Source organism: Gossypium arboreum, chromosome 9 (assembly GCF_025698485.1).
Source record: "Gossypium arboreum isolate Shixiya-1 chromosome 9, ASM2569848v2, whole genome shotgun sequence".
Lineage (NCBI taxonomy): Eukaryota > Viridiplantae > Streptophyta > Magnoliopsida > Malvales > Malvaceae > Gossypium > Gossypium arboreum.
In genome coordinates this window covers 48,705,494-48,733,328 of record NC_069078.1, presented here as the reverse complement: position 1 = coordinate 48,733,328, position 27,835 = coordinate 48,705,494, and the positions used below count along the sequence as shown (strand labels likewise).

At 31.1% G+C, this 27,835-nt stretch overlaps 1 protein-coding gene across 1 annotated transcript; it reads right to left on the bottom strand.

Annotated features, from left to right (window-relative positions):
- Nucleotides 1–18,713: 18,713 nt before the first annotated feature.
- LOC108456414 (transcription factor BEE 1-like) lies at nucleotides 18,714–20,590 on the bottom strand. Its single transcript, XM_017755003.2, has 5 exons — nucleotides 20,156–20,590; nucleotides 19,878–20,063; nucleotides 19,703–19,771; nucleotides 19,124–19,201; nucleotides 18,714–19,009 (listed from the first exon to the last, which is right to left on the bottom strand). The coding sequence occupies exons 1-5, from the start codon at nucleotides 20,513–20,515 to the stop codon at nucleotides 18,896–18,898; spliced, it is 807 nt and encodes a 268-aa protein (XP_017610492.1). The 5' UTR covers nucleotides 20,516–20,590; the 3' UTR covers nucleotides 18,714–18,895.
- Nucleotides 20,591–27,835: the final 7,245 nt, after the last annotated feature.

The following is a 27,835-nucleotide window of genomic DNA, read 5'->3' as shown; positions in this document are numbered from 1 at the left end:
TGCTCGGAGCCCCTAGAACCAGATAACCCGAAATGAAGTTGTGTGGGTTTATTCTGATTTTTGTATGATTTCAATTTGGGTATGGTTGCTGAGTGTTGATGGTAATGAGGGATATCCGATTAGCCACTAGGGTTTGTTGGGGTTGTTTCTTTTCTAATATGGTATGTGAATTGAGAGGAAGTTAGGCGGTGGCGTCAAACGGCGTTGGCAGAAGTTGAGTGCTAAGGAAGGAAAGGTTTTCGGTTAAAAATGGGGAAGATATGGATTTTAATTAAAAACAACGAAAGAAAAAAAGAAAAAATAAATAAAATCATATTAAAAAAGAAAGAAACTAAACGTGGCACATCAGACGCTGTTACCCAAGAACGACAGTAAACAGTGGAGTGGCATATTTCTTATAATCTGAAAATATTAGTGGCATTTTTGTAATTCTCAAAAGGTCAGCGACAAAAATGATAAATTAAACAAAGTTCAATGGAATATGGTGTAATTTATCTTTTTAGAAAAACTTAACGGATTAAGAATTGGATAAAAATTTACAATAGTTTAATAATTTAAATAAAATGATTATTTTATAATTTTTAAAATTAAATAATCAAAATATAAATATATTAATAGTTTTTATCCTAAAAACTTAAAATATCAATGTTATTACGAAGTTGTTTAGCAATTCCCCTCCTAAAAAAAAACGATAAACGATATTACTCGTCACGTATAACTTCCATTTACCAATTGAAATTCTCATCGTATAAGATGTCATATTTAGAATAAATTTACATTACTTGTTTTTTTATTTTCTATTTAAATTTTTTGTCAAACATTTATTTGGTATGGGTTCAATTTGCGTTACTCATCCCCACCCCCAGTATTATATAAAAAAACCATGCTTTTCCTTCAACCATTGAGACTTCCAAAATTAAAACTATATATGTATAATTATCCAATTTTAAGCAATTTTACATTTTTAATGGAAAATTTAGATTTGGCGGTTAATCAAAAGGTGTAGAGCTACAAGTTATTTTCTAATGACATTTTTAGTCCACTGGAATATAATAGAGTTGTAATAGAATAACTATTCTATGGGAATAGAATAGAACTATAATGAAATTGAATAAGCATAACAGTGATTTGATTAAATAGAATGGAATGGAATGAGTATTGTAATAGTACTCATGTGTTTGGTTAAGAGAAATAGATATTTAATAGAAAAAATACTAAGAATAATGAACATGCCCTTTTACTAAATTAAATTAAATTTTTATTTTAAAAAATATTAAAAACTAAAATGTTAAATGTAGCAATTTTATTCTTAAATTAAAAATATATTGTTATTTAATTTAATTAATAAGATATAATATAAAATATTTATATAAAAATTAAAACATTATTATATAAAATTAAAACCAACACCCACAATACTAATGCAAAATCTAGAGAGAGTTCATATCTTTTCTATTTTCTTTTCAAAATAAAAATAAAAAATTAATGGATTCTGATTGTGGCTTAGGGTAGTAGTTAAAATTTAATAAAGGATATTTTAGACCCAAAAAATTTGTTTTGATTTGATGGTAGCTTTACCATTGAATCTGTATTACAGGACTTCAAGGAATAGAAGAGAAATAATTATTCTATAGAATCACTTGTTCAATGAACTAAATTATTGTTTTATTGTAGCACATTGAATAGTGACAAAATGGAATAGCCATTCTTTCCAACCAAACGTAATGTAAGCGAAAGGGAAGAGAACTCTCCCTTTGGGAAGGGATTTCCTATGTTTAAAGCAAGGGAATTCCCCAATTTGGATCATAAAAGATGACTTATATAATTCCTATGAGACAAGTGTTAGCCACTGATGGGCATCGAAACCACCAAATATAAATTCCTACGACAAATATAACAGTAAATTGAAATATAGAGCAGTAGGGTCGAATCCACAGGGACTGATTATCTAATTTCGCCTTTTCTTGTGACCAAATTTGTTGTCGCGGTCACAGTTGTTCCCACGACTTGTGCGTAGTAATGCTGAAAAAAAAAGAAATAAAAATAGAGGGGTTTATATTGATTAAGATAATAAAATAAGGAAATATGAAGTGTAATAAAATAAAATAAAAACAAATTTGAAAATGTAAAATTAAATTTAAGAAAATAAAATAAATTGGTAAATAAAATATTTTTAAGCTTAGCCTTAGCCTTAGTGTACTCCTATCTTGAATCGATCCTTGAAACAAATTTTCCTTTCCAAGCGATAAGCTAGTTATAGCAATCGAGAATCCCTCAAACTGCCAACTCGTCCTCTCATAGTTGATCCCGGTATCACCTGCAAATTGACCCTTGTTGAATTTCCAATCACGTGGCACGTACTCGTAATTTAAGACTTCGACAGCCTTGTGATCTAAAAAGTCCAACTCGAATTAGTGGCCTCAACCGTGTAGGTTGTTTAAATCTGATCACTATCTCTCTTGACAGAATCCAACTAGCTTTTTTCAATTGACCATGCCAATTTGTTCGCGAGATTTTGAATACAACTATAATACCCCTCACCCGTATTCACAGTCAGAATAGGGTTACGAGGTATTACCGATCAATCAACATCATTTAACATACATAATTCATACATTTATGCATGCATACTCAAATGCCATCCAATCATATACACATTGTCCCTTATAAGGGCTTACAAGGCCTTAAATAGACTTTCGAAGTGGTTCGAGACTAAACTAATAACATACGAAAATTTTAGAAACTTATAAAAATTTCAAATATACAAGGGTCACACGCCCGTGTGAACAGACCGTGTGCCTCACATAGCTCCAGACACGCTCGTGTCCCAGACCGTTTGAAAACAGGGCATACATACTGACTTGGGTCACACGACCGACCACACGCCTGTGTGTCTAGCTCGTGTGCCCTTCGAAATGGCCACACATGCCCGTGTATCAGGCCGTGTACTAGGTTGTGCCATACCTGTAAGGTATACTGACTTATGCAACACGGCCAAGTCACACGCCCGTGTGCTAGGCCGTGTGCCATTTAGGGGGTATACTGACTTGTACCACACGGCCAGTCACACGCTTGTGTGTGAGACCGTGTGGAACATACTAACTTCAATTCAATTTCACACCAGGGGACACACGGCCGTGTAGCATGATTGTGTTCACACACGACTGAGACACACGCCCGTGTCTCTGCCCGTGTGGACAAAAATAGATCATTTGCAAAGCCAATTTGCCACCGTTTTTTTACATACCTAATTAAACTCATTTTGTACCATTTTAAGTCACAAATAAGCAACCAAAGTTCATCAACCAATACATAATCATACCATATCCATTTCAACTAAATTTAATACTCAACTCCATACCATTTACCTATTCAAATACTAATCAATTTATCTTGCTTTGCTAAGATAATTCACATATATAAATCATCCAACTAAACCAATCAATGTATTCGCATTCACTTTAAACACATTCATTCAACTTAAGGCTATTACTAAACATTAAAATAGAACCATTGCACATTCATAAAACATCATCAAGTTCACCATTATAAACCAACTCAAATGGCTTAATTACATGATCATCAAACATACCAAAATGACACAAGCCTATACATGCCATATACCATATATACATTGCTTCAAAAGTACCAAAATAGATGATCGATAGTACGATGAAGCCCCTGACGATTCCCAAATCCGAGCTAGCTTCGTAGAACTATAAAACATTGAAAATTAAACAAAGTAAGCTTTACAACTTAGTAAGTTCGTATGTGAACATGAAATAATCACAAAATTCATATAGCAATTCAAAATAGATAATATCATCAACATTTAAAACATTAATTCATGAACTAACATAAAATTTATTCATATAATCATTCATGAGTTCTCAATTTCATCTATCTCGATACTTGAATAGTTTTCCGTACAGTACATACCTGTACCGATACATTTCTATTTCTCATCAATACTCTTATCAAACCGCTTCGGTTTATAAGTGCTTATGATACAAATTCATCGATTTTTCTGATGCCATAGTCCAACTATGGTCTTTCACATACATTTCCAAGGCCCTACTGTGGTCTTTCATTCACATGCCATAACTCGATTATGGTCTTACTATTCGATTGCCATAGCTCGGCTATGGTCTTATTCGGCAACTTTCCTTACTCAACCCATACATTCCATTTAATATCTCAACATTTGTCCAATAGAATAATTACTATATCAATTTCATCCATCAAACAGATAGGTACACATTTAAGTTCAATTATATGAACTTACCTCGTATTTGGAATTGTCGTATTAGGTTGACTACTCGATAACCTTGCTTTTCCCCCGATCTAAATCCGAATTCTTTCTTTCTTAATCTATATGAATTCAAAATTGACTTATTCAATCACATATTCTTTCACTTTAATCCTTAAACACATATTAGGGTATTTTTACACATTAGCCCCTAAACTTTCACATTTATTCAATTTAGTCCCTATTTCAAAAATACACAAAATTCACATAATTTCATTATACTCTAACTTAGCTGAATTATCTAGAGGTCCCTAAGCCCATAACTTTCATTTATTCCATATTTCAACCCCTCAATTTACATATTTCACAATTTAATTTCTATTATGCAATTTCATCAAAAATCACTTCATAAAATATGAAAATCTATCATCAAAAATTCATATTTCATCCTCAAACACCAAAGAATACATAAGCTCATAAATGGAAACTCTTAAAATCTTTAACAGTTTCGAAATTAAAGGTATGGGCCAGCTAGAACATGAAGCAACGATCACAAAAATATAGAAATCATCAAAAACTGAGCAAAGAACATACCTTAATCAAGAACAATAAGGGATGAACCCTAAAATAACACCTTTGGCTTCTTTTCTTTTGATTTTCGGTTATAGATGAAGAAAATAAAGATGAAAATGGTGTTTGTTTTATTTATTTTACTTAATAACCAATTTACCATATTAACCCTTAATAATAAAACATTTAAATCATCTAATATAAGACCATCTATATCAAATTCCACTATCAATGGTATAATAACATCATAAGGAATAAATCATAGCAATTAGACACCTTTAACAAGTAAAATGCAACTTTTGCATTTTATGCAATTTAGTCATTTTTCTCGAATTAACCATTTAAACGATAAAATTACTTCACGAAAATTCCACACCTTCATACTTTCATGCTGTAAACACATAAAATAATATTAAAATAATTTTCTGACATCGTATTTGTGGTCTCAAAATCACTGTTCCGATTTAACTAAAAAACGGACTATTACAACAGCACCGCCGACTCAACTTCCCAATTGTATGCCAAACGATTTCAACCCAATGCGCGCTTTTTGAATTAAAATCGAATCAAATTTGAGGGATGAATTTGTACTATCCCATATACCGGAGAGATAGTGAATACCAAATTGCAAAGTATTTAATTTGGGTTCATATCTCACGATTACTTTATCAAAGTGATAACCGGGCTAAGGCTAAAAAGGATTTAGTTAATCATGAAAAGAATCATAATAAATGGTTTAAATGGAATTATAAAAAGTGGGAAGGAAAAAGGCCTTGGAAGGTAATTACACCTAAAGTTGAAAGTAAAAGAAAAAAAAGTTGAAAGAACAAAATAGGGGTCACGCAAGGAGGGGAAAGAAAAAAAAATAAAGAATTTATTAAATCTTAAAGGCAAAAAGTGTGTTCAATTGGTTGTAACCACTAGATTAGTGCTAAAATTTAGCTAGATTTTTTTTAAATATTATCACTAAATAATTCTAAATATTATCTCTAAATAATTTAAAATTTAAAAATCGAATTTAAACTAGTTACAGAATTGTAACAATATACAAAATCCCTCAATTTTTATCCGGCCACTTTTATAAAAAACTTCAACCCTTCAATCTTTATCCTATCATCTTTGAATCTTTAATCTTTCAATCAAGCCCTCCTTTTTACTTTTTATTTTAATTTAGCCCCTTTTTTGTAAAAGTTTAAATTCAACACACCAATTTTACTCCTGATAAGAAAAATCCAAACTTAATAATATCTGATAATTAACCAAAATAAATACATTAAAAATACGAATTTATTTTGCTATCAAATACATAATTCCGCTAGTATGTCATGTATGATCCACGTTTTTATAATAATGTAGCACTTAGTAAGGTAATCTCTAAGATTGACCGACTGAAATCTTTTTGTGTAGTGGTTGATCTGGTCTCTCACACGTAGTGCAGACATATAACAAAATTATTTATCAATGGCTTGGGCGGCTAAAATTAAAACTATGCAAAAAAAAAAAAAAATTAATTGACCAAATAGGTAATTTACATTTATTTTTTAATTCCTAATTAAAAAAAAATCTAGAAGGTCACTCGACATATTAGTCAATATAAAAAGATGACATTAGTTTGCTGACCCAATATTTCATTTACCCAAATAATATATGGGTAAATTATATTTAATTTTACTAAATTATTAATAAGTTTATGTTTGAGTCACTTAACTTCAAAAAGTTACAAAATAGTCATTAAACTATTCAAAAGTTTTTATGTAAGTCACTATTAAAATTGCTGTTGGAAGGACTTCTTTGTTTGCATTGTCTGCACTAATTGTAAGTTCTCATTCATTTTTCTTCTGCAGTTCAATTCTTTTCATAAAACAGCTTTGAACATCACGAATCTACGAACCAAAGTCCAAACAACTTTCTTTTTCTTCTTCGGTCTTCGACACTAACCGTTAGATTGGTTTGTATCTAATATATGTTCTTCTACTTGTCGATAGATACTGGTCTAATGTACTGATCGTCGAATCGTCACTTGGAGCTTGCTAGCGGTTTTTTTTAAAAAAAAAACTTAACAAACTAGTTACTTAAATAAAAACTTTTGAAAATTTAATAACCATTTTATAACTTTTTGAAATTCAATGTCGAAAACATAAACTAATTAATAGTTTAGAGGCATTAAGTATAATTTACCCATAATATTTAGTGTATGATTTTAATTGTATCAATTGGCTAATATTATAATTAGTGGGATTTTGATATCTCCATCATTAGCTCCTTTATGAAACAATGATATTTACTTTTGCCCCTAAAATTGTTTTAACGTTGAGATGACACATAAAGCTACTTTGGGATCAAATTAATGGGATTGAGCTATAACTTTTGAATGCTTGAAACAAAGATATGCAAACATCCAAGAAGGTTTAATACCATTTTTTCTATAGACTAGCTAACAACCTCATGCACTACCTCCTCCACAACCCAAGGATCCTTGAAGTTGTCCCCATTTAATACCCCAATTTCATAACCTCCCAAATCCACCAAAATCTTCATTGGGAATATATATATAGATGAAAATAATATACCCTTTGAGTTCATGCATGTTCCAAGAGTAGGTCAAAAGGGAGTCAAAGAAGAAAGATTTTGATAGGGAAAGAGTAACAAAAGTGGCTTTAAAAGGTTCATAAGCTCTTATCATAGATGTTGGAGAACCCACATGGCCACATTGCCCATCCTCTTGTGGGAATGGTAAGGTCCATTTCAAGCTGTCCTCCTTTTGCAACCCCAATTTCTTGTATGCACTGCATCTGCCCCTTTCACTTTTATTTTACTTTGCACTATAAAACAAAATATAAATTAGAAATAAACAACTAAAAATTGTTCCCTTCCTCCAATCATTCACTCCATGAATTGGCAACATCCATTAGATTTTATGTATCCTTCTATTCTGTGGGATCCCTTGTGTTTGATCCATGTGTATTCGACAAATTGGCCATTGTTCCCGTTGCCCTCCCATTTACAACAATTTGTTGTAACCTGTATTTCCATCAAAATCTCACTAGGATTCTTTTTTTATCAGAATTTGCTTCTTGAATAGTTTTTGGTCCTACAAGGTCATGGAGCTAGCTATGTCCACCTGATCCACAATGATAGCCTACTTGTAATTTAGCCATGAGAGTTATAATGAAAAAAAAAATATTTTACAGCACGTTTCATGAAAGTTTTTCAATATAGCCAACTACTCAATTACCCACCCAAATATTCGTGTGTTTTTATTTTTGTCATCAAACTTTAAACATTTTCAATTTCAAAAGTTATCTACTTTTATTGTCAGTCCTCAGTTAAATTGTTAATGGCATATGAACTTTCTTTAATTACTATATTAATAAATTTAGCCTTCAACATTGATAATTTTAATCATAATTAAAAAAAAATTTACTTTTACACATTTTGTCAATTTAGTCAAGATTCTCAAAACTAAAATAATTTTTAAAATATAAGGGTGCTTTGTTTCACATAAATGACTTAGTAAAAGATTTTCTATATAAAAAACACTTTTCTATAAATTGATTTACTCCTTTAAATATAGTAAGTCATTTTTCAAAAAAGTACTCTTTTATGACTAATTTTATTATTATATAAAATTTAACTTGACTCAAGCATAATGTTATTATATTAATAATATTTTTATTTTAAATTAAAAATATTAAAATATTGATATCAAATTTCATAATGTTAAATATTATTAAACATAAATATTTAATTATTTATATTTAATAATATATTTGTAAATAATATTCTTAATATATTATTGAAAACTATTTATACTGATATTTTAATAATGTATCATTATCTACTTTCATATATCTAACATATATAGAATTTAAATTAAGTTTATATGTGATATTTATTATAAAATAAATTTTGATTGTTAAAAAAATGTCACTATAATATTTTGTAACAAATACATTTATAGTGTGCTTGTTTCACTAAAAACAACTTTTAGAAAATGATTTCAAGAAATTTTGCCAAATAATGAAAAATATTTTACACAAAATTATCCAAATATAAAAATCAATATATTTATCATTTTCTAAAAATTATTTTTAGTGAAACAAACGCAACTTAAATTAAAAATAAAAATATTAAAATTCAAAAATTAACTAAAATACATAAAAATACTAAAAATATATATAAAAAAAATTCTCTTCAAAGTTCCTAACTTTCTTCCAACAGTTCTCCTCACCGAACTACCTTGTGTTAGTATTAATCAACCAAATTAAAACAACAAAAACAATGGTCAAAATTCCTTAAAATTGTATTTCCTGCAAAAAAAAAAAAACAAGCGATGCTGTCCTTCTACTTGTCTTTCTAAAAGCAATATTTTAAAATCCTAATCCTAATTAAATCCCTTAAGATAAAATTAAGAAATTGTCTAATAAAATAGATAAAAGGTAAAAGATAAAATATAAAATATAAAATATAATCCTAATAAAACTCTTAAAATATTATTTTTACAAATAAAGTTAAAAATAAAAATATCCTAATTTCTTTGTACGTCCATTAACTGCATTTGTCCTAAAAAAATCTTCTAGAGATCTACATTTTTTTATTGTTGTCGATTTTTCAGGATTTGTTTCGCACTTAGACAAAAATCAAGTAATGAACCTAAAATTAGCGACATCATATCCAAAAATGTATCGAAGTTAAGCAAAGCAAATATGTTAATTGGGCATAATATCAAATTTTAATTCTTTCATTCTATGAACGGACTATACAATTCCGGGAAAAAATGAAACATATAATAAACACCCACTATTTGCAGTGAAGGATAAGTTCCATCAACTTGAACAAGGGCTTCAACCTCAACAAGAATAGAACATTACAATACGGTAACTATGAGCTTTGTTACACCTCAAGCATGACATATCTAGTGTGACTGTAAGTGTAACACCCCTTGACTCGAGCCAATGATAGTCTTGACCAAACGACGTGTTTGATCCTACTTCTCAGTTTACACTTGGAATCAACTAAACCTATAATTTTGATACCACTTTATGTAACATCCATTGACTTAAGCCAACGATGGTCCTAGTGAGACGATGTTACATTTGATGCCTAGGGCAACTTTGGTGACTTAGTCATTGAATGGAGAACAATTACAAGTCTAAGTATTCTAGTATCCTAATACAAACAACTTACAATGAAATCAATGAATTTGCCCATTTATGTACGTGCAACTAAAGGATAGGCAGATTTTTTTTACTCAGCGAAAATAAAATTTATTCATAGGAATTATCTAAACCAAAAAGTTAGTAACAAAATAGTATGTTGGCAGTTACAATACTCTTGAAACAAATATCTGAAAAGATTAGTGAAAAAAAAACACATAAGACTTAAAATCTAATACTATAAAACACCAAATCACATAAAGAAGACTTGAACACTTCAAAAGTGTCACATCCTAAAAATTTGGTTCGTAAATCGAGAGAGAGGTCACGCCCTGTTTTTAAATAAATGTTGTGATATTGCATCAAGTGAGTTAATTTGGTCCAATGGTTGAGTGTTGTGTTTGTGTGAGAGGTTCTGTGTTCAAATTTTTTCCCTTAAATTTTTGTTATTTTTGTCTTGACCCCTATATTTGAACATCTGGCTTATATATTATTTTCGATCAACTGTTAGCAAGAATGAGCTTGTTGGTTCAACACTAAGATTTTAGCTTACCCTTAGGTCCTAAGTTTAAATCTTGTTGTGTTTAAGAGGGAATTGTTTTTGTTTTAAATTCTAAGGAAAAAAATCTTATATGGATAATTTATAGGATCTAGTGGCTAGTTATCAGGATTGTTGGGTTATTCTTTTAAAAATATTTTTGAAAGTATTCCTTAAATCTTCTCCCACTCTTTTCCATCCCTTTCTCCCACTATTGCTATCATTATGTTTTTTTTTGTTGATGGAACACCTCTCTGTCGATTTTTCCCTTTTTTTGATTTCTCATTCTCATTCTTTCGCGACTCATTTTATTCTCTTTTCTTTTCACAATAATACTTCTTGTATGTTGATCTTTCTGTGCACTTTCTGACATTCAGACGTTTAGTCCTAAACTGTCACTTCTTCTGTGTTCATTCATAGTTGTACAGGTTTTGAGTGGGTTGTTAGGGTGTTCTTGATCGAGGTAAGTGTTTTTTGTGTCCTCATTAGTGGTGTTATTGATTTACTCTATTCTTTTTTAAGGAAGGTATGAGAAGTTTTGGTTTGGTTTGTGGGATTTTGGTCTAATTGATGTGGTGAATTTGATAGATGAGGAGCGTGAGACACATTAACCCTTTTGTAAATTGAGAGCCTTGTAAAGGCTGATTTTTGATGTTAGGATCGAATGCTTATCGCTTGTGGAGAAGTAAATTGATTGCATTTTGGTGTATCAATGTTAATTAGTCTGTTTTAAATGTTATTTTTAGGGTTTGAAAGTGTGTCGTATTTTTTTTCTGGAAATAGTAAGGTTTGTAACGATAATATCGAAAAATAGCGAACGTCGCGAAGCCAAAAAATTCACTATTGACGTTACACAACCGTGTGCCAGACCGTGTGAGCCACACAATCGTGTGCTAGGCTATGTGGGGCACACAGGCGTGTGGGCCCATTTTTTTATAAATTTTAGATAAGGTCGTGTTTTGAAGTGTGTTTTGAGGTCAATGATTCTGTAGGGTCGATAAATGATATGTATTATGTCTGTTAAAAGAAAATTGTTGTTATGATATGATTGCATAAATTCTAGAGATATGTTACCTTATACAATATGGTTCTGATATGTAAATTAGTAAGCATAATCGACATGTTTTTGATTAGTTAAGTATACATGATTATTGATATGTTATGTTTTGTTAAATTCCTATAGCATGTGGCATTATGGTTGTTCTAATTAAAGTGATTTGTAATTATTGAAATATGATATATTTGTTCTGCAAAGCATGAAATCGCATGCTTACTGGTTTCTGTTAAAAATTCAATTGCATGTTCAACATGCTTACTGTTCTGATTCTGTATGTGCATGAGTTGTCACATTGCGTGGGGTTAGGATAATTTAGAAAAGAGGAAGTTCTGGCAGTTTAATGATTTGTACTATCTGGTGGTTTAACCATATATTTGTTATGGTAGCATGATTGCAATATAGTAGCTTGACCACATATATTTGATCTGGTAGTTTAACTGAACTCTAGTAGCATTGTTCACAATTATCCGTTGGTGTGTTTTTGGACAGACAAGTTCTGGGAACTCTTTTTGGTGTCTAGCAGAGTTGAGGTAGGAAGTTTTCTAAAAGATCTGCATTATGTTTTTCGAAAATACTGCATTGACGTAACCATGCATGTACAGTTTTGCCCATCTGAATTTGATGATATTCACTGCGATGTTTTGATCTGTTTGTTATGTTATTTGTGTTTCTATTCGAATTAAGTTGCACACTAAGCTTTATGGCTCACCCCTTTCATTTTACCATTTCAGGCAATCGACATAATTAGGATTGGGTAGCATTTGGGAACTCGAATTTTTTTTTCTCACATAAAATGGATTGATTTGTTAATAATAAAATTTTTTGGACTTCTGGTTGTTGGACTAATTTTTGGATTAAATTTGTTTTCAGGTTTTGTGGTGGTTTTTGTTATTCAATTAAAGATCTCTACATGATTTTTGTTAATGAAAAATAAATGATTGGTTTTCAAAATTAAACATGCTACCCGCTACAAATTTGAAATGAGTTTTATGAAAATTAATAACAAAAGTTTCAGAATATGCTCAATCGACAAAACTATATGTTTTCACTTATCGAGACCATGGTTTCAAATTATTGACTTTGAAATTTTTCGCTGCAAAACTAAGTATTAAATTATGAGTTTTTCTGTAAAATAAATAAGTTCTACGTATGACTATCTAAAGAAAAACATATAAGAGTATTGCTAAAAATAATATTTTCAAATTAAACGATTTTCAAAAGCTAGTTTTTTAGTTAGGGTTTTCAAACGGGAAGCGTAATACCTTAAGATCTAACTATAACAATTAGGTCAGGTATGGGGTGTTACAAAAAGTCACAAGAACTACAAAAAAAACGATACATGCATTGTAGAAGTGACATGTAAAGAGAGATATATGATCGAAAAAAGAAAACCATAAGCAAAATACACCTTCATACTATAAAGTATCAATCAAGACACTCATTATCTCCTCACATCTCTGTAACTACAAACTTCAAGAAAAGAACAAACCACACAAAGAAAATGAAAATGCAAAATGGAATCTTGCAAACTCAAAAAGAATTCATAAAATCCACATTAAAAAATTCAAAAACCTAAAGGCAAAACTACATAAATCAAATACTTGATGCAACCAAAAACAACTATAATTTGAAGATCCAATGTACATTGCAAATTCCCTTTAAGGAACTCAACTTATCATCGAAACAGCCAACCCAATATCTTACTCATCTGTAGTACCTTTTGCCTCATTCCCATCCAATCAAATTGGACATTGGTCACTATTAAATATGAATCCTATTTTCGGTCAAATTTGAAAAATAATCTTTCAGTTAAACTCTGTTTACTTGTTTCAATCAAACACTGACTAGTTTAGATTATTTTATTATTATTTGACCAATGAATTTAGCCTATAAATAGGTTCTTTTACAACCTTAGTAAAATACACCCATTAGAGATTAGAACTCATAACACATTTAGAGAATTTTGTATTTACGTTTTGAGAGTTCTTTATTTTTGGGTTTTCGGGGTTTAGTCTTTATCTCCATCTTTTGTACTCTTCGTTCTTTTTCCATTATAGTAAAATTATCTTTGCTCGTGGTTTTTTATCCTCTTTGGAGGGGTTTTTCCACGTTAAATTTGTGTGTTCAATTTCTTAATTTATTCTGTTATTTTTCTTGTTTGTTGCTTAATCAGGTCGATCCTAACAAGTGGTATCGGAACTAGTTCAATTTTCATATATCAGCTCATTCAGAGATGGCAACAATAAGGTTTGAAATTGAGAAGTTCGATGGTGAGACAAATTTCAATCTGTGACAAGTTGGGATGATGGCAATTCTAATTCAATCTGGTTTGAAAAAGGTTGTTACTGGAAAAAAACCTGAGAATCTAAATAAAACAGAATGGGAAGAGCTTGATGAAAAGGCTTTGTCTGCAATCCGGTTGTGCCTCACGAATACGGTATTGCAGGAGGTATTGATGAAGAAGACCTCATCTGCCTTGTGGATAGAAACTTTTTATGCGACTAAGTCTCTGGCTAATCGTTTAGTGTTGAAACAACATCTATTTATGTTTTGCGTGAACGAAGGTGAACTTCTTAGAGATCACATCAGTCAATTCATTACTCTTTTAAATTATTTAAAGAACGCTGAGGTTCATATTGATGATGAAGATCAAGCTATGCTATTATTGTGCTCTTTACCTCCTTCATACAAGTCTTTCAGGGAGACCCTGATTTATGGCAGAGACAAACTCTCTTTTGAAGATGTGAAGGGTCATTTGTTGAGTAAAGACAAACTCGACAATGAGCTTCATTTAGATAGCAAGACAAATAGACAAGCTTCCGTTTTGGTAGAATCAAAGAAACGAGATAAAAGGTGTTGCTATTGTAAAAAGTTAGGTAATGTCAAAGTAGATTGTTATAAACTGCGAAATAAAAGAGCTGCTAAGAGTAATGAGGAAGATGTAGCTGGTGCTAATTTGGCCGATGAAAGCGGTGATGATTTCTTGTTAATGTCAACAAGTGAGAATTCCAAGTTCACGTCTGAGTGTATCCTAGATTCAGGATGTTCTTTCCATATGTGTCCCAATAGAGAATGGTTCTCCACATGCAGTTCGATTGAAGGTGGAGTTGTGCGCATAGAAAATGATTCATCTAATAAGGTAATTGGTATTGGTATTGTTAAAATTAGCATACACGATGGGACAATTAGGACACTCTCAGATGTCAAGTATGTACCTGATTTACGAAAGAATCTCATTTCCTTGAGTATTTTAGACTTGAAAGGATACAGAATCAACATCGAGTCAGCGGCATTAAAGTATCTTGTGGAGCTCTCGTTTTGCTAAAAGGTAAAAGAACCGGCAGTTTTTTATATTCTGGAAGGTTCTATAGTGACCGATGAAATCGAACATCCCTTATCGGTTACGGAGTTGAAGTCAACTCGTTTGGAGCGGAGGCAAATTGGTCATAGGAGGGAAAAATGTATGACCATTTTGTTGAAGAGAGGTTCTCTTTTGGATACAGGTTTTGAAAAGTTAGGGCACTTTATTCGTGAAAATCAGACCCGAGTTAGTTTTGATTTGACAGTGTACAAGTCGAAGGCTAGAAGTCTTCCAGTTTTTAAGCACAAATTTGACTCAATTAATTCCCTGCATAGTTCAAGATAGGCTCGTGGCGGGCTTTGGCAAAGATGGTGTTGTGGAAATATGAGTTAATGTGGAGATTTGTTAAATATGACTCTTATTTTCGATCAAATTTGAAAAATAATCTTTCAGTTAAACTTTGTTTACTTGTTTCAATCAAACACTGATTAGTTTAGATTATTTTATTATTATTTGACCTATGAATTTAACTTATAAATATGCTCTTTTACAACCTTAGAAAAATACACCCATTAGAAATTAGAACTCATAACACATTTAGAGAATTTTGTGTTTACGTTTTGAGGGTTCTTTATTTTCGGGTTTTTGGGGTTTAGTTTTTATCTCTATCTTTTGTACTCTTCGTTCTTTTGCCATTATAGTAAAATTATCTTTGCCGTAGTTTTTTATCCTCTTTGGAGGGTTTTTCCACGTTAAATTTGTATGTTCAATTTTTTAATCTATTCAGTTATTTTTCTTGTTCGTTGCTTAATCGGGTCGATCCTAACAATCACAAACACCTAATTTTCTATGGATCCCAAATAGTGAGCTTCGTAACTTGAAGAAGAATCATATGTCTTTCTTTCATCCTTCAAACCACTAGCCAACATATGCATAATCCAAGAGAGAATGAAACATCATTATAGCCTCGAACATTCAAAGTTCCAAAGGTGAAGTGACAACACCTTCCAAAAAAATCAAAACGAAAGAAACAACCACCTAAAGAACAATACAATAAAAAAATAACCCAGTGAACCAAGAACCCATTACCCCTAATATTGACACTAATGCATAGATTGAACATAATTGGTAGGAATCTTTAATAAAAATCACAAAACCAACAATAGCCTAAGAGACAAGCAAAGACATACCTTTTACGCTTGCCTTCTCCCTACCTTCCTTTACATTTCCTTTATTTTACTCAAAATGATATTTTTTTCTCATATCATAACTAATTCTTACTCCTTTCCAAAAGACCAAGTAGCAACAGCCTCATAAACTAAAACCTCATCCTCTAACTACTTTTGAATTAGATTATTCCTATTCACAAAATCACCATAAGATAGAGAAGCATTCACTACCCTACTATTGGAATCATCCACACAACAATATTTTCTTTTCTTCCTTCCTCTTTTGAAAATCAATTTCTATTTTTTTCTTAACCACTTTCGCTAAGTAACAATTCTTTAACTTGAAAATGTCCTTGACATTTTATTCATGTTTAGGCTTTAAGCCAAGCTTATTAGAGAGACTTTAGTAATTTTAGCCTCCATCTCATAAAGATTTTATATTGGCCCAAATTCCATATCCTTCTTAGAGCCCTTCCCAAGAGATCCACATTGAGGTTGAGTAAAAGTCCTTGAATGGTCAGACAAGCCCAACCCATCATCCTTATCATTCGAAAAATCAATTATCTTCAATATTTGGGCAATCCAAAACTAGATTCAAATTAGAAATAAAAGTATGTTTCCAATCATTCTCACCAAGATGATTAAGATTATTTTTGGAAGAAAGGCCTATGACATCATTCTATTCCATATCCACCATCATCCTAGTTTCATTGAGTACATGATTCAATCGAGGAACCGAATTCAATTGATTACCCAAAACTCTAACATCATCATGCTACATGTTTTCCATCCCCGTTACCCTTACACACTCTCCCATACTCATAACATGTTGTCCCTTATTGATTGTATCTCTTTGCCCAAGGCCTTTATTAAATTATTTCTCAAACTCCAGTTCATCGTACCATGACCTTATCTCCTCTACAACCCCTTCAAAATCATCTTTATCTTTGCGTAACAGATTCCTACTATGGCCAGAAAAATAATCTTTTTCCATTCATCTCTAAGCTCTCTTCAGGAGTACTTTACTCAAGTTCACAGTTATACATTAAATTAGGAAGAATAACAAGGTTATTTTTAGAGATCTTGATGCTGAAGAACTCACTCCTTAACTTTAACTTGATGATTTCTTCAATATGATGCAAGGTAGAAGTCACAAATATACCAATCAAACGAATGTTTACTTATAGTAGTTGTGACTTGTAGGAGGTGATGTAACTCTTCAAGCTTGTTTTCAACTCAACAAGTCATGACTACTATAAGTAAATCTTTGTTTGATTGGTATATCTACCTACACTTTAGTGGCATGTACATAGGAGGTCAAAGTCATTAATTGATCCGTAGGTTGTTTGTATTAGGATGCTAGAATAGTTAGACTAGTAATTTATCTCTAATCGATTACTACATCACTAAAATTGCCCTAGGCATCGAATGTAACATCATCTAACTAGGGCCATCATTGACTCAGGTTAGAGGGTGTTACATAAGAAAACCAGCTTCTGAAGGTCTAAAGCAATAGGAAAAATCAACTAAAATTTTGAGCATCTACAAAACTAAAGAGAATGACAACAAATCCATCCCTAAAAACACTTGCAAAATCAAGATTATTACTTCCACAGGACAAGAAAAAAGTTTCCACCATTTTAATACGAAAGAAAAGAAAATTTTATTAAACAAAAGAAAATAATATAAAACAAATAAAATTTTAAGCAACATAAGATGGCGTAATAAATATTATGTTTTTATTTTTTATTTTTAAGATAAGCATATACATTATTTTTAATCTAAACATAAAATTGTCATTTTAGTCTATTCTTTACCTATTGAGTAATATTATGTTACCCAACAAAGTAATTTTATTACATATATATTTCATTCAACCAACTAAACTAAACTAAACTATCTAATACATAGTAGTTCAATTCAAATGATTGTACTTTGGATTCAAATAAAAAGATTTCATGGGAAGCATTGTAGTGTTGATGTACAAGTTGAGATGAAATTCCATCATAAAAAAAATCAAGGCAAACAACGTGTGATGCTTCTTTCTGTTGTTTCTTCTACATTAAAAAAATGTCAAGGTTACATGTCTCTCTACTCAAGCTTTTTAAATGACAGCGTGGGGCTAGCTTTAAATATTGAAGACTAAAATAGTACTTAGTGAGTTGAAGAGTTGAGGCTATAAGTAATAGTTTTTATATATTCCGATAGATAAGAAGGAAAATCTATAGGAGCTTGATTTAATTAATATGGGATGCATGAAAACTCATGTCTGCTTCAATTTGTTCATTTGTCGGGTTTTTTGGTATCATTTCTTAATCAATTAACAATGGGGTTTTTTCCTAATTTGTCATTAAACTTGTGTCTTAAATGCAAGTGAAGCCTATTCAGAAAGGAACTGATTGGGATAATTTAACTTTAGTCCTTATTCATATAAGCTTATTGTCTCAAAGTCCAAATTTTGTTTTTGGCTCTTATATGTGCTGTCATTAATTTTGATCATCAATCAATCCTAATCACATCAGTAATGGTTTATAAGCTTTGCATGATATGTCTCCACTGAGAAAATTTGTCGAATTTAGAGGTCATGTTTTGATGCTAATTGTGAGCTTCAAATCCAAGGAAATTGACCAAAGAAAGAATAAGAAAGCAATGTATAGAAATAGTAAGTTAATCTGTTGTAAACATTGAAATGGAATTCCATAAATGCTTTGTGACTAACAATAAATTACAAAGTAAAAAAATTTCACATATGCTAGTGGGGAACATTTTTGACACTTTATAAACTTGATGAAAAGGTGTTGAAAAATATGGCATCTTCCTCATGTCATGTGTTGTAAGGCAATATATATTAGGTTTTAAGTCAAAGAGGACCATGTTGATGATGATGATGAGTGGAAGCAAGCTAGCCCTCCAACATATCTTTCTTTCATTAATCTTTCCAACTCTTTTGCCTCCTGTGCCTTTTCCCTCTTAAATTACATTGCAAAAAAACAAAGTAATTTGTGAGATTAATTAATGAAATTTACATTTAAATAAAAGAAAAATATTGAAAGATTATGAGCTTTATAAGAATAATCTTTTACCTGCATTCTTTCCAAGGCATCTGGCTCTGAGTTGAAATCATAATATGTGCTTGCTGCCGTCAGCTTCATTGAAAGAAACTGTAACATTTAGGAAACAATAGGTCAGTGAGATTGTGTTACAGCTATACAAAAAGGCACACATACAATTTACAATACATATATGCATGCAAGCATATGCATAGGTAATAGATTTATATTAAATTAAAAAGTAAATTTAGTTGATTTATATTAAATAAAAAAGTAAATTTATTATTTTATTTGAATTTTATTTATTTTATTTTTAAAATTGATCTTATATGTTAGCATGACATACACATAACACTCCATGTATTATTATTAGGTTATTTTGTCAATTATGTCAGTAATTAACAGTATAAATGAATAAAATTTTTAACAAAAAAATTAATTTACTCTTTGATATAATGTAAAAATATTATTTTATCTATTTTTTAATAAAAATATCAAATGCATTATAACTCTTAATATAAAATTTTCATGATATTTTTTATCATAGATTTATATTCTACATTAAGTTGAAAATGGGCAAAGGCAAATGAGTAATCTTTGTTTTGAACCCACCTCAATTTGATTCTGCAAAGATTGTACATAATTGATTATCTCATCTAACATTACTGCCATGCCCATGGTCTGCACAATATCAAACACAGTGGACAATGTGTTAGTGTATAAATAAACTTCACTGTTTTTCACAAATTCCTTGTCCTTGAAGAAAGAAGGAAAAAAAAGCGTTTACCCTATGGCACCCTGGAACAATATCTTGCAAGCATCTTAACCTTTCGTTAATTTTCCCTCTTCTAACCCTTTCTGCCAAGCTGTGACTATCAGTAGCTTGACCTCTTCTGGCTCTAACATGAACTACATCTTTTGGTTTCTCTTCTTCCTTTTCATTACGTTTTGCTCTTTTCCCTCTTCCTGAATCCTGCATATCAATCAAAAAGTCTAATTGAAATTAAAACCCAAAAACATGAAAAGGAAAAAGAAAAAAAAAGAAGAAAGAACATGTAGATTTACATTTCTTCTCTTGACTTCAGTTTCAGAAACCTGAGGAGATGATAATGAGTTCCCAAAACTACTACTTTTTGATACATCCAAAGCTTTTCTCTTCTTGCTTTCATGGATTAATTCAGTTTTAGCAGTGAGAAGGGGCTGGAAAACTGATGCTGAACTCTGCAAGTTTCCTCCCTCGTGGCCTGGGATAGCCTGTGCTTGGCTGAAGAAGTTGTCAATGGAGGAGGGCAAGAAGCTTTGGTAATTCATCACTGAATTATCTAAGAGACGGGGGTTTAGTTCAGTGAAATGGTTAAGTGATTCCATATCCAAGAAAGAAAATGATTGTTTAAAACTTTGAAAGTCTGATGTAAAATCAGCCATTGGAATTTATGAGACAAGTTTTTTATTTGAAGATGGGGAATGGGTATTTTGGATAATGAGGAGTGGGACTTGTATTTATAGAGTGGAATCAAAATTCAATAAGCACACACGTAAAAATGTTTTATGAAAGTAAAGATGCATTTTGAGAGGACCACGTGGCGTTTTAGGCTTCTGTGATTCATGTTCGGAAGCTTTTAGCTAAGGTAGAAATCTCCTTCAACTCTTTTTTTTTTTTTTAAATACACTTAATAGTTTTTATTTTAGGTGATGCTTCTGAATATATGCAATTATGAAACGTTTATAAAATAATTATTTCATTATTTAATTTTATTTTTTAAAACCCAAAATAAGTAGACGATAAAAATAAAATTAAATAATTAATTATAATTTTTATAATTAGATGATAAAAAACTTAATTTAATTATACTAATATAATTTACCCTTTATTTAAATTTAAATTTAGTTTATCACTAAAAAGTTTTTAAAGAGAAAAGAATTATATTAGAGAGTAAGCATTTAAAAAAAAAAGAAAAGAAAAGAAATTGAGAATTAGTGTAGTGGGGCTTTCATTTTTCCTTCTTTTTTGTTATAATAATAAGATTAAATTCACCATTGGATTCATTGAACTATTTGGATAAAAGAATATGTATGGTCCATGGTGTGATTTCCTTTCCTTTTCTTTTGTGATTTTTTAATAATATTATTATAGATTCCGATTATATTCGTTTTTGACATAATATCTAAAATTATTCATAACTCTCTCATAAATTTATAAATAGAAGAATAATGTACTTTTAACACACTCAAACTCATATTCTCTTGTATATAATATTCATACATATTAAACTATATACATTTAAAATTTTGTTTTGAGGGCTTATCACCACCACCTCGTTGAACTAACTCATGTTATCATAACTTTTTTATTCATATCAAACACTTATATTCAATAAATATTTAAATAAAGTATGAAATATAATATTTCAATATATAATATAAAACGGTCCCTTTTATCTAAGTTTTACGTCGTTATGCATTCATATGTTATTATTATTATTATTATTATTATTATTATTATTATTATTATTATTATACAATACTCATGTTTTATTATATTTCTATATTGTGAAGATGCTGAAATTTAATTACAAATATTTAATAATTTATATAGTGTGTCATTTATTATTGTGTTTGTATTATTCTTTTCATAATATATATTTATCAAGATAATATATATTGTTTTCATGTTTTATTTATTGAATATTGACAAAAGTTTTATTTAAAAAGACATTTTATTCTCCTAAACAAATAATTTTAACTCCATAAATTTGAAAAATTAAAGTTAAAATTTTAAGAGTAAATTCTTAAATGCATTCACATAAATCCAAGTAACAAAAGCTATCATTTCTGTTTAAGTGCATTTGGACATAAAATGGGTATATCAAATGCATTTTGCCTTTAGTGGTTACAAAGGTGTGAAGCTTTAATCAAAATATTCAATATGAAACCATGTATCCTCAGAATGCACTTCCCATTTACAAGTGCCCATCCTTTTCCAAGTACCATGATCAAATTTATGGTTTTCTTCACTAAATCCTCAGTTATCAAGATTTTTTTTATTTAAAATACATAGTATCTTTGAAATACAAAATGGGTTTTAAGGATGGCTCTTTTTAGTATTAAGGTCTTTTTTTTAATAATTAGGTTCTGATTATATCTGTTATTTTTTATATAATGTCTAGAATTATTCGTAACTCTCTAAATTCATAAATAGGAAAATAATGGGCTTCAGCATACTTAAACTCACGTCGTCTTGCATTAGCAGCAATGCCCATACTAGTTGAGTTAGGACTCAATCGACCTTTTTAGTATTAAGGTTAAAAGCAATGGTAAATGATCAACTTTTTAAAGAAAAGATTTTATCCCAAATCAAAAAGTTCAAATATTTTAATTTAACTTTTGTAAAAGTGTTTTTAGCTAAAATTACTTTCTTGTCCTTATGTTTTTAACAATCAAAACGATTGTTCCCAAGTAAATATTTAAGAAAATAGTAAAAGTAGCTAAATTATATTTTTCTCTACTCAACAAAATGAACAAATCAGTTATTATATATTAGATCAAAGAGTAAGTTGATGCTTTTGCTAAAAATTCCATCTATTTTTTTATTAAAAACTGGTATGTATACATTAGCATAAGATACACGTGCACACCACGTGTAACTGTCTGGTTATTTCATCAACCATACCAATTTTTAACAATAGGAATAGATAAAACTTTTAATAGAATAAAACTAGTTTACATTTTAATCTAACGTTTAAAGATTAAATTGCCCATTTTTTTACCTCAAGATAATATAAACACAATATAAATATACTGTGTACGTAGGGAAAAAAGGGGAGGATGAAAATGAGAGAGGTCCGACCCATATTGGATCCTTATGTGCCGACGTCTTGAAAGCTAAATCTGGCCAACAATAATAATGGCCATTGCCAATCCATTTCCATATATTGCGCGACGAGCGACCAACTTGCATGGGCACCTTTTGCTTTTTCCACTGTTGGTATTGGCCGATACCCTTCCTTTTCATCTCTGTAAATCCATATTTACATATGTCTATGGTTTATTAATGGGATTCATACAAAAATAGACAACAAAAGCAAAAACTACATCAACAATAATTAAATGAACTCGATTTGCACGTGTGATGTGTGTTTGGCATACGTGGAAAAAACCCATCTTATTTCCTTCTAAATTCATAAATTGCTAGGTTTCCACCATGATTTATAGTAGCTATAATTAAAATGATTTCGTTTGTAAAATCTAAGCCCCTTTCCCCAAAATGGGATATGGTTTCACAATTTGATCATTACTAGACTTGTGCAAATATTTGGTTATAATTGGATTTGGATATAGATTTTTATAATTTAAATTATTTTAGATTAACTAAATTTCTATTTAATTATAAGCAAGTCAATATAGTCATATAAAATTTTTATATTTAAGTTGTAAAAGAGCTTTCAAATTTTACTATTTTTATTAAAAGAAAAGTCTAACTCAAGTTCGATTTGGACCGAACTTATACAAGGAAAAAATTAATATTTCAGACCTAATCCTGTTAATTATTAATTATGAGAAGGATTTGGTCTCTATTAAACATATAATAATGATTCCCATTCCTCACAAAGTATTGGATTTTAGCAACCATTGAAATTCGTTTGGTGTACAAATTCACTACTTTGGGAAAGGTTTTGTTTGACTTTAGAAGCAAATGATTTTGAGGCCTAACCCATTGGGACTTGGATGTGGCTACACGTTATTTCCAAGTTATGGGGATATTAACTATGAAAATGGGGAAGAAACATAAAAGGAAATTAATATTCTATTCATATGTACATGTTTGTTTATCTCTATTGATCTTTTTTTTTTTAATCAAACTAAAGACATGCTCACCATGAATCCAAAATGTAACTCAATTACTTCATTTCAAGATGGAATCGAGTCTTAGTTTAATTGGTATAAATATTATTATTAATGCAAGAGGATGTGGGTTCAAGTTCGCTGAAGCGGATTATGTCTCATCCCAAAAACCGGGTTAATAGTAATTGGGTTAGTAAAACTAAGAGTAGTCACATCTTGTTTTTGAATTAAATTTGTGAAAATTTTGTCAAGAAATTTAATCTAGTTTAGTGGATAAGTGTTATGAGAAGAATGTGAGAAGTTTTGGGTTTGAATCCTTTTCTTTTGAATTTTGTTAAATTTAATATTTTCACTCAATTGATGATAAGAACAAGCTTGTTGGTTCAATGATAAGGCCTTAACTTATTTAAAAGTCCTATGTTTGAAACCCTACGTGTGTAAAGTTGAAATTATCTTTGTTTTTAACTCTGGATAAGCTGATAAATTGTTAGAAAATTAGTTTGGTTAGGGTTTAATTTTTTAAAAAAACAATAGTTAATTAATATTAATAAAATATTTAACTTTCCCAACTTTCTTCTCCCATTACCTCACGTTCTTTTACCCACCTTTCCCAATTTTTCTTTTGTTTATTCTTTTTCCTTCCTACCATTTCTGTATTTTGTTTTTTTCTTTACCTTCTTTGTTGGTTCGTATATTTTCAAGAAAACAACAATTTCTACTACTTTCTTTTATAAATTTAACCTTTGTTGGAGCGTAAAGCAATCTGTTTTCTTTTTCTATGTCATGTGTTAGAATTAAGTGACCCAAATTCTTATTTAAATAAAATACGATGGAAAATAAAATAAAAGTAAAATCCATATAGAACTAGACTTCTTTTATTTTATTTTAGAATAACGTTTTTTAAACCTTATTAAACTCCATCTATTTTATATTGATTAGGATAAGGTGTTTCAATCCTACTAGAATATGGCTTTACAAGCCTATAAATAGACATAGTCTATTTCTCGTGTATTGATTCAAATTTTCGACATGGTGAATTTTCTTCTCCTCTTCCCGTGGTTTTTTCCCGAAAGGGTTTCCACGTAAAATTTGTGTGTTCTTTATTTTATTTATTTTATTTTTCACAAATTGGTATCCGAGCTTCCGGGTTATTCATCTCGATCACGGTAATGGTGTCTTTGAAGTATGAAATTCATTGTTGGATCGCAACACCGATTTGCGTTGTGGCAAATTAAGATGCAAGCGCTTCTTGCAGATGGATCTCGGAGGATGCCCCGCTAGGATAGATAAGATGCCTTCAACATTAACAGATGAAGAGAAGAAGCGTAAGGATCGAAAGGCATTAACACAATTACATCTCGCATTTGTCCAACGAAATTTTGCGGGATGTGATGAAAGAGAAAACCGCCATTGCATTATGGAAGAGGCTAGAACAAATATGTATGTCGAAAACTCTAACAAGCAAGTTGCATATGAAGCAGCGTCTTTATGCTCATCATTTGGAGGAAGGTGCGTCTGTACATGAACACTTAACAGTGTTTAAAGAAATTCTCTCAAACTTGGAGGCCATGGAGGTTCAGTATGATAAGGAAGATCTAGGGTTGATTCTACTTTGTTCGTTGCCCCCGTCTTATTCAACCTTTAGAGACATGATTTTATATAGCCGCGAGTCTCTCATAGTTGATGAGGTTTATGATTCTTTAACCTCGTATGATAAGATGAAGCATCTTGTGGCTAAACCCGACTCTCAGGGAGAGGGTCTCATTGTTCGTGGGAGACAATATCGAAATGCTGATGATGATCGTGGTAGGACACAGGAACGGAATCCTCGTGGTAAATCTAAGGGTAGATCAAAGTCTTCAAACAGAGGTAAAACTTGCAACTTCTGCAAGAAGAAAGGGCACATTAAATCTGAAAGTGCTATAAGCTACAAAATAAGATTAAAAGGGAGGTCATGAATCAAAGGAAAACAACCGAAAAATTCCGGTGAAGGCGATGTTGTAGAAGACTACAATGATGGTGAACTTCTAGTCGCTTCTGTCAATAATTCTAAAGTAAGCGAGGAGTGGATACTTGATTCAGGCTGCACCTTCCACATGAGTCCCAATCGGGATTGGTTTACAACTTATGAAACAGTATCTAAAGGTGTTGTTTTGATGGGAAATAATGCTTCATGTAAAATCGCAGGTGTTGGAACAATTAAAGTTAAGATGTTTGATGGAGTTGTCAGAACACTTAGTGACGTGCGGCATGTTCCAGAATTGAAAAGAAATTTAATTTTGTTGAGTACTCTTGATTTAAAAGGGTACAGATACACAGCTGAAAGTGGGGCTTTAAAGATTTCCAAAGGGTCCCTTGTTGTGATGAAAGGGCAGAGAAACATTGCCAAGTTATATGTTTTACAGGGTTCTACTATTACTGGTGATGCAGCTGTCGCTTCCTCTTCCTTGTTAGATGTTGATATTACTAAACTTTGGCATATGCGTCTAGGGCATATGAGTGAGAATGGCATGGCAGAATTAAGCAAAAGAGGACTTCTTAATGGGCAAGGAATTTGCAAACTAAATTTCTATGGGCACTGTGTTTTTGGGAAGCAAAAGAGAGTTCGATTCACTAGAGGAATCCATAACACGAAGGAAACATTGGAGTATATTCATTCTGATCTGTGGGGGCCATCCAAAGTGCCTTCGAGAGGTGGAGCTAATTATATGCTAACCTTTATTGATGATTTTTCCAGAAAAGTTTGGGCGTTCTTCGTGAAGCAGAAAAGCGATGTGTTTTCCGCATTTAAGTCATGGAAAATTATGATTGAAAAATAGACGGGAAAACAGATAAAATACCTCCGTACAGACAATGGCTTAGAGTTTTGTTCTGATGAGTTTAATAGATTGTGCAAGTCAGAAGGGATCATGAGACACTTGATAGTTCGTCATACTCCACAGCAAAACGGTGTTGCAGAACGAATGAACAGAACGATCATGGAGAAGGTTCGATGTATGTTGTCAAATGCCAACTTACCAAGTCATTTTAGGCGTAAGTAGCCTCTCATCGCATGTTTTTGATCAACCAATCTCCATCCGCTGCCATTGAGAAAAGACTCCACAAGAGGTATGGTCCGTAATCTTGCTAATTATTCGATTTAAATATTTTGGGTGTCCTGCGATGCTCATGTTGATAATGGAAAATTGGAACCGAGATCCATTAAATGCGTTTTCTTGGTTATAAAGTGGTGTAAAAGGCTATAAGTTATGGTGTCCTGAAAATAGAAAAGTTGTGATTAGTAGAGATGTTGTTTTTGATGAAACTGCTATGCTACATAACTTATCTCTTAAAGACTCTTCCAATAAAGAAAACCAAAAGTAGGTGGAGCATCAGATTAATATAGAATCAACTCCTCAAGCCAGTACAAAATTGATAATAGAGTTGCTTCTTCACCGCAATACTCTATCGCCAAAAACAGAACAAGAAGAGAAATTAAACCTCCAAAGAAGTATGCCGAGGCTGATCTAGTTGCTTATGCTTTAAATGTGGCTGAAGATATAGATGCGAATCAAGAGCCATTTAATTATTCTGAGGCGATTAGCTGTGAAGAGTCAGAAAAGTGGATGTTTGCTATGCAATAGGAGATGGAATCACTCCACAAAAACAGAACATGGAATCTTGTAAAACTTCCTAAAGGTAAAAAGGTCATTCGTTGTAAATGGGTGTTTAAAAGAAAGAAGGGACTCGGGAGTTGAAGAACCCGGATATAAAGCAAGGCTTGTTGCAAAGGGTTACACCAAATTCCGGTGGACTTCACAGATGTGTTCTCCCAATTATTAAGCATAGTTCGATTCGAGCTTTGCTTGGTATTGTGGCCATGCATGATTTGGAGCTTGAGCGAGTTAGATGTAAAACGCATTT

Coding starts and splice junctions, on each gene's coding strand:
- LOC108456414 (XM_017755003.2), bottom strand. CDS start 20,515: ATGGCTGATTTTACATCAGACTTTCAAAGTTTTAAACAATCATTTTCT. Junction 19,202..19,702: donor CTTTGCAGAATCAAATTGAG/GTGGGTTCAAAA, acceptor TAAATGTTACAG/TTTCTTTCAATGAAGCTGAC. Junction 19,010..19,123: donor ATGCCTTGGAAAGAATGCAG/GTAAAAGATTAT, acceptor ATGTAATTTAAG/AGGGAAAAGGCACAGGAGGC.